An 11,755-nucleotide genomic window follows, 5' to 3' on the forward strand; every position below is an offset into this window, starting at 1 on the left:
GGTGGGCGGGTGAGTGGGTGGAGGAAGGGGGGTAGGGTTGGTTGTGGATTGAGTGCGGGGTACGGGGTGGGCACGGTGTGGGAGTGGGTTTGGTTGGTTGGGGATGGGTTGTGTGGGTGGGCAGGGCGTTGGGTTGGGTCTGTTTGGTTTAGGGTGGGGTGTGGGTGTGAGGGGTTCTGTCGGGTGGATGATGGGTCCACTGGGTCAGTGCCGGACGAATGATAATCTGCGCTCACACAACCAAAGGTCTGGTCAAAGGTGAAGGCAACGAGGTGAGGGTGAGGCTTTCAGTGTTCACCTGCCTTGTATGTGCGGCGCACACCTGTCAACACTGATTTAATTTTTTAATTTTTTTTACCAATATTGATGGTCAGTATGGTCTGAGCTATGCAACAATGATAGTAGTCATGAGGAGTCCTAGTGTATACATCTTGAGTCGCATAATAATGATGATGATAATGATTTAGTTTTGAAAGCACCTTTCCATGTAAAACCTTGGTCTGATATGCTGTGTAGAAACTGATGAGTGGAGTGAAACATGCATTTAAACATTTAATACAACTCTTCAGCACCAATTTCACAATACTTAAAACCATATCACAATACTTTAATGACCAACCACATGCATCACATGCCCAAATAATGCAATGTAAAATAACAGTACTTAGATCCATATCACAGTATTTCAGAACTAATCACATTTCAGAACTAATCACATACATTACAATGCCCAAATGTATGTATGATAGTCAGTCATGTTGGACTATGACCATCAGAACAGCAGAGGAGGCAACTGCTGTCCGAACCATCTGGGCTAGTATTTGATTAAAGTGGAGAGTGTCTTGCCCAAGTTACATCCTCACTCGCTTGGCCAAGGGTGTTTCAGGACCAATGGCATTGGGATGGTTCCCAAAGGCCAACAACCCCCCAAGGCTGCAGCACTAGGAGCCAGTGCAGTCTTGCCTCCTAGTTTGGGAGTCAAAGTCCTTCACAAAAGACTAAGCTGTAAATGATTTCTCATTGCAATGGACAAACCTTTGACCACACAGCCCTCACTTTGCTGTTGGCCCAACCGTAAGCTTATGTCAAATGCCCAAATAATGTACATGTAAAATTAATCACAATGCTGAAAAATTCAGTCAACAATGACAAATATTAATATATATGTGTGTGTGTGTGTCTCACTGTGTGTGTGTGTTGTGCAGGTGTACAACGACGGCCTGCGCAACATGAACCTGCTGTTCATCCTGAACCGGCTGGCGCTGCCGGCCGTGTGTCTGCTGGGCATGGTGCTGGCTGTTCCATACGCTGTGGCCCGCACCCTCGTCCCTCTCTTTGGTCAGTCACTTGATGCCCATCCGTCCATCCCCCACCCTGTTCCACCTCCACTCTTGACATCCACATGTGTTTTGTATACATCCCTCTCTCCCACATAGCACACACCCCTCTTGACATAGGCAGAATGGCCTAGTCATTAAGAAGTTTGAGTTTGTGGAGTTTGAGTTACTTGCTGTCTGAGTTTGGTGTTTATTTATTTATTTATTTTTTTTTTTAACAGATTCTAAGAGATTGCTAGTCAGTTCACAGTCATTATATGTATCATGGCCCTGTGTGGTCAGGTAGGACTGAGCAACAGAGAAAGAAAGAAAGAATGTCAGCCCTGATATGTATGGCCTTGTGTGGTTAGCTAGGACTTTGAGCAAAAGAAAAAGAAAGAAAGCTGCCCTGATACATGGCCCTGTATGGTCCGCAGGGCTTTAGGCAACAAAGAAACAAAAAAGAAAGAAAGAAAAATGGTGACTTGCTCAGTCATTGGTGTGAGTGAGGGTGAGAGTAATAATGTGCAAAGATATAAGAGAGAAAGAGAGAGTTCAGAAAGAAAGAATGCAGGAGAGGTTTTGTTTGGAAGAGAGAGAAATGAGCGAGTGAGTGTGTGTAAAATGTCAAAGAAAGAGAGAAATGGGGGAAAGATTTTGTGTATGAACATGAGAGAGAGGTGGGGGGAGGGAGAGAAAGGAAGGAGGAAGAAGAGATTGTGCGCATAGACATGAGAGAGAAAGAGATGGGACAGACAAGGTGTGTGTAAAAATGTGACAGAGAAAGAGAGTAATGTGAGCAAAAAGGTGGAGGGAGAGATTGTGTGCATGCACTCAAATTTTCACACAAGTGCCAAACCCACAAATGCAACAGTTCAGCACATCCACCAGAAATCCTCAACATTTTCCTCATTTTTCTGTGACCTTAGTAGAGAGGGCTATGCCTGACATGCCGCATAGTCCTTGCTCTCATTTCTTTTGTCAGTTGTGTCGGAATGACACTGTGGATTAACATGAAAGTTTTGCAGGTGCTTCTCTGAAGACCTTGTATTTTCCAGCTCGCTCTGGAGTTTCTTATCACTGTAATGTGTTGTTATACTCTCGTTTCTTTTGTCAGTTGTGTTAGAATGAGACTGTGGGTTGACGTGAAAATTTTGTTAAATGGTTTATGATGTAATGTGTTAATATACTCTCGTTTCTTTTGTCGATTGTGATAGAATGAGACTGTGGGTTGACATGAAATTTGTGTAAGTGCTTTATGATTTAATGTGTTATATGTGATATCATGTGGTTTTGTAGAGCACCTAGAGCAGAGTGCTATGTTAGTATCCATTGTAAGTGTCCATTAGTATAAGTATCATTACTTTGTCCTCAGGGTTTGGCTTTGAAGCTCAGAACTTTGTCCTCCGTCGGATTTACCCCTTCGTGGTGGCGGTGGTGGTGGTGGTGGCCATGCTGAGCTTTCAGGTCCGACAGTTCCGGCGCCTGTACAACCACATCAAGGACGATAAGTATGTGGACTTTTCATCATCATCATTATCATCATTTAATTACACATACTTAACCATGACCCAACTAGTGCAGGCTCCGGCAGGGGTCTGACATTCCTGTACTGTGCAAACTGCTTTCCGTCTATGCGGGGAAAACGAAAGTAACTACGGCCGATAACCTCCCGGAAGTAGGTAACCTCCCCTTTGTCCTGCTGGCTAGTGCCCTCTTTTTCCGGCAGCCATCATGACTCCTGTTCCTGTGCTCTTCATACGGCTAAGTTTTTTTTCATATTTTCTGTCTGTCTGTCGATTCTCTGGCATTCTTGTTTTTTTGTCAAATTATGTCTCCAACCAGGTCTCATAATTATGTAGCTCGATTGGGCGATCGATAAGTATGTGGACTTTTCATCATCATCATTATCATCATTTACACCTAATCTTGAAATTAAGCCCTGGGCGTTTACAAATAGAAAAAAAAACAAACCCAAAACACGCACACATAAATATCAAAAAGGAAAAACTAAACACAAGATAAGAAACATTACTAAATACCGCCCCCTCTCCCCCTCACCCAAACACACACACAACACACACAAGCATGTGCGCATGCACACACACACACACAAGTCACAGTGCATAATCATAAATACAACCAACAAATTCTGAAACTCTCAAACTCACTCACACACTGATATTTAACTCAGGGATAAGCTGTTGAGAATTATTCAGGAGGAGAAAAGACTGCAGCACAGATGGCGTTCATGTATCATTGCATTGTATTGTATTTTATTGTTACTCTTCGTCACAACAGATTTCTCTGTGTGTGGAGTGCATTGCTGCAGTGAAGCACCAGCCATTTTTCTCTTCTCTTTCTTCTGCCTGCAAGTGTATTTGCTTTTCTGTTAAAGTGGAGTTTTATTCTGCAGAATTTTGCCTTGGACAAGCCTTTTGTTGCAGTGGGTTCTTTGATGTGCGCTAAGTGTAAGCTACACTTTTGTTTCTCCCTCTCCACTAGACCTTGAGTGGTTGGCTGGACGCTGGTCATTCAGATGATACGATATGATACTGAACAGAGGCCCCATGTGTAGCATTCACTTGGTGCACTTTAAAGAACCGACGGCAATTAAAAAAGGTTGTCCAAGGCAAAATTTTGTTTGGTAAGTGTGGGATTCGATCCTATGTACTCAGATTATCTTGTATCCAAGGCAGACGTGTCACCAGAAGGCTACCACTCCACATGAATTAGAAATAAAGTTTAAAGATTCCGTAATCTTTTATGGTCATAGTGGTTGTTTAGCTGTGTGGATGGTTTTGATGGTGAAGATGATCTGTCATAATGGCATCTATATGTATGTGTGCGTGTGTGTGTGTGTGTTTTTATACAGCACCTCGAGCCTTGTTTATTGAAATTATTGTATACCAATCAGTCGTGTTTTGCTCAAGTTTAAAACGGTGTTCATAACAGGAGACAATGCAAAATGACATTAAACACAATGTGCAGTCATTATGGTAAATCTGATGAGGTCTTGTATACACCCCAAAAATTGAAACAAACAAACATAAGAGAGTGATGGTATGCAACTTTGAAAGATGTGATATGTATAATATCATGTGTTTTGTAAAGCACCTAAAACAATTTTCTTGATAGAGTGCTACATTGAATTATCCATTACAGTTGTTATGGTTATAGGTTCAGAACCTGTACACAAATAAATTTGTCATCTTTATGATTAAAAAAAAAGGTTTTAATTTCTTTTGTATTATTTATCATACTAGTATTTCTCAAAGCTCTAGAAAATTTTTCTTTGATTACAATACTTTTATTCATTTATTTATTTATTTTTGTTCTTTTCAGAGTGCAGTGTGTTTCCAACCATGCAGAGTATTCCCTTCTTACATATCTGCTTTACTTTGTCCCAGGTATTTGGTCGGACAGCGACTGGTTAACTACATGCCAGTGACTCACCCTCCGGAAGAAGCTGCGTCCTGATTGGTCGGGACAAGGGATATGTGTGGAACGTGGTTGGACGTGATGGAATGAAAGAGGGCTGAGTGAACAAATGAGTGAGAGAGGAGATAGAGAGAGAGAGAAAGAATGAACGAGCTGTGATTTAATCTCCCTGTACCCTGGAAGATCATAAATAGCTGTGGATTGTTGTTTTTAACTTTGCATCTGATTTTTCCGGCTTTGTTTTCCCACACCTGTCTTGATTAAGGGACGAGTGGAAACAGAATTTGAGGTACTGGCCACATTGGACAGATAAACTTGCAAATCTTCCCAAACAAATGCATGCATGCTTGCATGTGCACACACACACTCTCTCACTCATGTGTATGCACACACACACTTGCAACATACTGCACACCCTTTATCTAACGACATTTCCAAAGAAAAGACAATACACTGAAGAATGAATACTCACAGACAAAGCAAAATGCCAGCACAGAAAAATTAGTGTAAACAAAAAAGGAAAGGGGAAAAAATAGTAAGGTGTGGATGATGGAAACTGTACATTTTACATGAAAAGAAAAGCATATTTGTATGCATGTGTGTGCCTGAAGTCAAAAGTAAATGATAGATAGACACAGTGTTTGTGTGTGTGCATGAAGTGTGTGTATGTGTGTGTGTGGAGCAAGTCAAATACTGTTATGCTAGTCTTTGGTCTGGACAAACACAGTGGAACTCAGAATGGCTTATACTTGATGTGGGGGAAGGGGATGGTGGGGACGACTGTCTGCCCAAAGACTTCATGAGTACACAGCAGAACAGCTGTGTACAGAGTTAGTTTTCTTTTTCCCAGATTCTCTGTATATCAGCTGTTCAAAGATGATTACTAAAAAAAAGAAATGAAATCAAAGAATTGCTGCTTTTTGTTTTGGGGGATGGGTGGGTGGAGGATTTCTAGAGATTTACTGTCAGGGACGCGTCTTCTCCTCTTCCTGATCCTTGCACCTTCCTTTTTGTGGACATTCGTTCTTCCAGCGTTGTCGGGTCACTGACGAGTGGTAGCTATCGACACAAGTCCAAAGATGATGTTCTCCTGCACTTTTCTTCCTATGCCTTCTTTCCACCCACCCACCCTTCCCCTCACTCACTCGCCTCTTTTTTTTATTTTAAATTCTTTTATATATATATATATATATATATATATATATATATATATATATCTTTTCACACCTTTCGTTTGAAACTTGGAGATTGTGTTAGTTCTTGTGCTTCGTGCTGACATTGTGTGTGAAGAACAGTTGGACATTGTGGGCAGTGAAAAACATTGGTGCTGACACACTTGCCACAATGTTATTTCTGTGCATGTGTGTGTGTGTGTGAGGAGGGTGCACTGTGAATAGTGGTATTACCAGATGGGTGAGGGTCTTTTTTCTCTTTTTTTTGGTGTATGCAGCGACAGGTTTTTGGTAGTGAGTTATTTCTCTTGCGCTATGGGTTGCACACTCACTGAGTTAGTTTTCTTGCTTGTTTTCACACATGTACATCCACACACATACACATTTGTTCACACAGACACTTGTTCTCTCACACACACATGTTCACACACACACTTTCACACACTTATGCTCACAAACACACACACACACACACACACACACACACACACACACAAGCAGATATTGTATTTTTACAGTTTTGTTAAAAGAAAACTGATGTCTCCATTCTGAATATTCATAATTGCATTTCTCTCTCTCTTGCCTGGTGATTTATACTTGTGTCTCTGATTAAAAAAAAAACAGAAAAAAAAGAAAATGAAATAAGCAGTTAAAAAAAAAAAAAAAAAAAAAAGCTTCCAACATTTCCTCCTCCTTCCACTATCATGACCCAGCATCTTCAAGATTTCTGAGAAGAGTCGCTTACCCAAGGCATGGGTAGGGAACGACGAAGTGTTAATTAACAATGTAAGCTTCCAGGCGACCCCTTTAGATTCTCCCCTATTAGCTTTCCATTTTGGGGTGGGGGGTGGGGGAGCTGTGTAGGTGGGGTACGACAAAGTAATAAGAAATGATTAACACTGTCAACTTCCAGGCTACCTATTTTCCCCCTGTTCGCTTTCTGGTTTTTTTTTTGTTGTTGTTTTTTGGGGGTTGGGGGGATCTGGGGAAGGGGGGGGGGGTGGAAGCCTGGTATGGTTGGGGTTGTGAGGTGGGTTGAATAAAGAAGGCTTACGATGCCCAAGATTATGTGGAAAGATTCAGAGAAAGGGAGAAAGTGATGTGGGAGTGGTGGTGGAGGGGAGAAAGTTGGGTTGGAGTGCTGGTTGAGGGGTGCAGGAATGTGCTTAAGTGAAGTTGAATTTTTTAATTTTTAATTTTAATTTTGATTTAAATGTGCATAGAACAACCATCCAATTAAGTATTCAGTATTTTTGCGTGTGTACATTTGTTTTTTTTGGGGGTTTTTTTGCTTGTTGTTCTTTTTTTGAGGGGGGTGGGGATGTTTGTTTTTGGGGCTATATATTTTTTTTTCCAGAATTTGAACCTTCCGATTCGTATTGTGTTTTCATGTTTTTGGTGTAACATTGATTTTCAGATGATTCTGTGCTAAGTGTCAGTTGCTTCTTTTTGGATTCCTTTCAAGATCTGTGCTTTCACTGTGAGAGTGAGAGAGAGTGTGAGGGTGGGGAGGCGGGGGGGATGTGTGAGTGTAGTGAGATAAGTTGATGAACAGTTGTAACATGTGTTCTGAAATATAGAAAAACTGAAAACTGTACAGAACTTCAAAAAATGAAAATAAAAAAGATAATAAAATAAATGATAAAAATAAAAAGATAGAGAGGAAAAAAAGACTGACAGAGAGGATGGGGAAGATGTTCATGCTTAGTTCATTTTTATAACCCATTTTAATTATCATCTGGTGGAATTGGTGCAATGTCGTTTGTCATGTTTATCATCTGAGCTGCCATACTATGTGGAGTGAGCCGTGAATCTTAAGTATTGTGAAAGTTGCATGCATGTAGAGACTGAGAGAATTTTTGTGGTCTATCTGATTTGATACAAAGGAAACAAACCTACACAGGCAGAGGGAGATGAGAGGGACATGGAAGCACAAGGCAGTTCATCTGTTCACAAGATTCATACACAGGGGTGCAGAATGTATTGATCAGCTGGTGTTGATCAGTAAAAAAAAAAAAAAAAAAAAAAAAAAAAAGTTCAGTATTGACATGTTTTCCTCGTTTTAGTGTAGTTTGGTAATTTACACATGTTGATCAGTTTTGTCTTCAGATTTGGGTTTGTTCTTTGTAGCTGTGAACTAACTGCCTAAACCGGTCGGCTTGGTTTTTGATTTCCCTTGGAAACATATTTTATGGTCAGTTGTTGGCATGTGTGTGTGTGTGAGTCTGTGTGTGTGTGTGAATATGAATATGTGTTTACCATGTGCTGTGTGTGTGTGTTTATGACTGTGAGCTTGTGTATGTGTAAGAAATATATTCAAAGCACGTGTACATGAAGCAAGTAAGAGAGACACAGAGAGAGAGAGAGAGGCATTTCTCTGGTTTTATTGATGTCATTTCACAGAAGCTGTCGTTGTGCCGGTACCCTCTTTAGACAGTACAGACTTACCAGGATGGACAAGCTGTCAATAAAGTGTCAGTGTTCCAAGGTTCGAGTCTGCTTGCGGTGTTTGTTTTCATGCCTGGGTGCACGGTAGTCAGGGGGGCATGCCGGTTTCCAGGAATGGTGTGGTGTGTGTGTGTGATGATGTTAGGTGCAGGGGGTGGGTCTGGGGGGTAGTGAGAGGAGAAGATTGGATGGCATACTTGTACGCTTACTGTCAAAAAGTTGATTTGATTACATGACCTTCACTTTACTAAAAGAAAATAAACAGGGCCAGCATTAAAGAATCCGGCAAAATCAAAAAACACATGCCCACACACACGCCCTCACAGACACACACACACACACACATTGAATGTTTTCTTTGTGACTAGCTTATAAACCTGCTGGGTTTTGAGGACAAATAAAATCTGATTCATGCACAGAAATGCATGTACACACACTCATACACACAGGTAGGTACTCAAAAAAAAATTGAACTAATGGAGAGTAACCACACTGGTAAGGCCTGTTCAAAAAATAACTAATGGACAGTAACCACACTGGTAAGGCCTGTTCCAAGACTTTTTTCAGCAGCATAGGGGCCATCAGTGATCCCCACGTGCACATATACTTGAGTGCGTGCACACACATACACAGACATGCTTGCATGCGTCTACACACATAATTTACCCTGCACATACATACATGCAATGTATGCGTGTGTATACACACACACAAGCACATACGGGGCGCAAGATCACAGAGGCTATGTGATTGTGAAGGTCCTGTGCACGCGGTTCTGAAGCAATGCCAGACTGGGCTGTAATAATACAGACTGCAATGTGTCCTGGCTGACGAGCGTCAAGTTCTCAGGGCCACACACCCCATTCCCTCTGCCTTCAGAGACTGAGAGTGACATGTCATAAGAATGCTAAGGACTTTGCTCCATACACGACCACCACCATCCACCCTCCTCCCCACACACCGGAACACAAGAAGAACAGCCAGGAATTCAACCCTCTTTCAAACCGCCAGGACTCGGAGCGCCAGACAAACTGCCACGTCTTCACTCCCCCCCCTCCCCTCCCCCCCCCCCCCCCCCCCCCCCCCGAACCCCCTTTTGACAGCCAGCCCTTCGACACGCCCCCCCCCCCCTTTCCCCCCTCCCCCTCCTTGGAACGCCAGACGTACTTCCCCCCCGTAGCGCAAGCCAGTTGGTCGTAAAACTCAACTTGCAGAATGTCCCAGCCTCAAATGTGGCGTAGACTTGGTGTTGCAGACAGAGGGCCCACTCTTTGGCCGTCTGATCCTCCACTCGATCGTCATCAAACTATACGGCAATCTGCAGTCTTGGAAAAAAAAAAAAAAAAAAAATCAACAATTACATTACTCACTGCCGGATGCAGCTTGACGGCATGTGTAGCCAGCGAACGCAAAGAAGTCGAACCTCTGTTAAAAAAAAAAACAAAAAAAAAAAAGAAAAAGAAAGAAAAAAAACCCCACCTCATTTCTGAGATGTTCTTCAAAATATCAGAGGTAAAGTCCTATTTTAACAACCAAAACTCGAAAACCTATTTTATCGGCAATTTTTGTGCATGTGTGAAACGGTATTACCATTAGTAGATGTAATCCATTTTCAGTGGATCTCTGCTCTTATTTTGTACGCTATTTTACTAAATTTTGATGCGGATCCAGTCACAAAACTAACGTGCCACCATCTTGCTTTTACCGTTTTGGGTCCCACAAACCACGAAAATGTATCCAATAGGTGCAATGATTTAGGGCGCTAAAATAGGACAGTATCAGACTGATTGAAATACAAACCACGAAATATGAAATGAGAACAATTGTTGTCCATTGAAAACGGGGAGGGGGGGCAGTTAAAAACAAGTTTGTAAATGCCACCATTTAGAAAAAAAAGGTTAAAGAAAGAGTGACATTCTTCAGACATACATCAGAACTGAAAGTATCAGGAATATATATTAAAGTGAGAATAGTATTGCTGTTATAAGATATATCACAACTGAAAGTTGTATGAAGCAACGCTTATGTTGACCATGTATAAATGCAGGTATCTTTTTTTGTTGTTCGCTCGTGCTGTCAGTTTATTATCCATGCGTGCTAATCAATTTTGATTGTTGTGTTGCTTGCTCCGACTATCCCTCCACATGCCCCCAACCCTACCCCCCTCCCCCGCCCCCCCCCCCACACACACACCCCAGCCCCCCAATCCCACCGGAAGGAATGAAGCGGGGATTTAAAACAAGATGAAGTCTCTGGAATGAACGAACGATATTGACGTGTGCAAAGTGCATGCTGCACCGACACGGGACCTCAGTTTATGGTCTTGTCAGAATGACTGGCGTCCAGACCACCACTCAAGGTCTAGTGGTGGGGCAGAACGTTCTGGGCGACGTTCGACACCGCACGTTCAGTTTCTCTCGCTTCTTGTGTATATAGATTATATATGTGGGGCGTGTGTGAATGTGTTATATATGTTTGTGCTCTATGTGGAAAGTGAGTACATGTATGTGTGGGCGTATGTACCAATCAGTCAGCTGTGTGTGTGTGTGTGTGTGTGTGTGTGTGTGTGTGTGTGTGTGTGTGTGTGTGTGTGTGTGTGTGTACGTGTGCGCAAGCGTACGATATGTGTTTGTACACGTACGTGGTTCCTGCGCCTGCGAGTGCCGACATGTTTCTGTGCCTGGATTGCTGTTCCCTTGTTGTGTGTTTTACAGCTTGGCATTGTTTTACGTTGACTTCACCACCATATCTGTTCTACACGTCGTGCAAGCGTGCGCGCAGAAAGTGTCCTTGGGTGCGTGCACTGGTGCGCAAGAGTGGATGCGCGCGCACGCGCGTGCGTGTGTATGTATGTATGTGTGTGTGTGTGTGTGTGTGTGTGTGTGTGTGTGTGTGCGCGTGTGTTTTAAATAGTTGAAAGATGATGTTTGTTTTTTTGTGTGTGTTTTTGTTTGTTTGTTTTTGTATTTACGGGCTTTTGCTTTGCTTCGACTTTGTTGTATGTGATTTCATTCTGAATGTGGTAGGCCGAACGTTAATCTCAGTCTTGCCTGTAATATGTGGGCTGTGTGTATCGCAGACTTCACTGCACTCGATTTCTCTTTCTGATGTAATAAAACTATTCTGAATATGATTGTGTTGAAGTTAGCACAAGTCAACATTTACCAGGCTGCGTGTGAGTGAGAGAGCAAACACCACCTGACAACAGCAGTGAGCTACCGCCCGAAAAACAGCTAGATCTATAATCCCACGATTAATTCTAAGCGCACTGTGCACAATAGTCCGGGCAGTAAAAAACAACAACAACAATAACAACAACAACAAAACTAGTCTGTATGTGTTCTTTTCCCACTGGATTTACGGCTCGATCAAAAACCA

The 11,755-nt window shown here is 42.3% G+C and overlaps 1 protein-coding gene across 2 annotated transcripts in view; it reads left to right on the top strand.

Moving 5' to 3' along the window:
- The window catches only part of LOC143285431 (E3 ubiquitin-protein ligase MARCHF6-like), a 38,512-nt gene extending 30,092 nt beyond the window's left edge, over positions 1–8,420 (top strand). For both annotated transcript variants that reach the window (XM_076592696.1, XM_076592695.1), the window contains exons 22-24: positions 1,206–1,338; positions 2,692–2,827; positions 4,727–8,420. In XM_076592696.1, the coding sequence (XP_076448811.1) occupies positions 1,206–1,338; positions 2,692–2,827; positions 4,727–4,796 (339 nt within the window). In that variant the 3' untranslated portion in view covers positions 4,797–8,420. The remainder of the gene's footprint in view (positions 1–1,205; positions 1,339–2,691; positions 2,828–4,726) is intronic.
- Positions 8,421–11,755: the final 3,335 nt, after the last annotated feature.

This window comes from Babylonia areolata, chromosome 9 (assembly GCF_041734735.1).
Source record: "Babylonia areolata isolate BAREFJ2019XMU chromosome 9, ASM4173473v1, whole genome shotgun sequence".
In the NCBI taxonomy this organism is placed as follows: domain Eukaryota; kingdom Metazoa; phylum Mollusca; class Gastropoda; order Neogastropoda; family Buccinidae; genus Babylonia; species Babylonia areolata.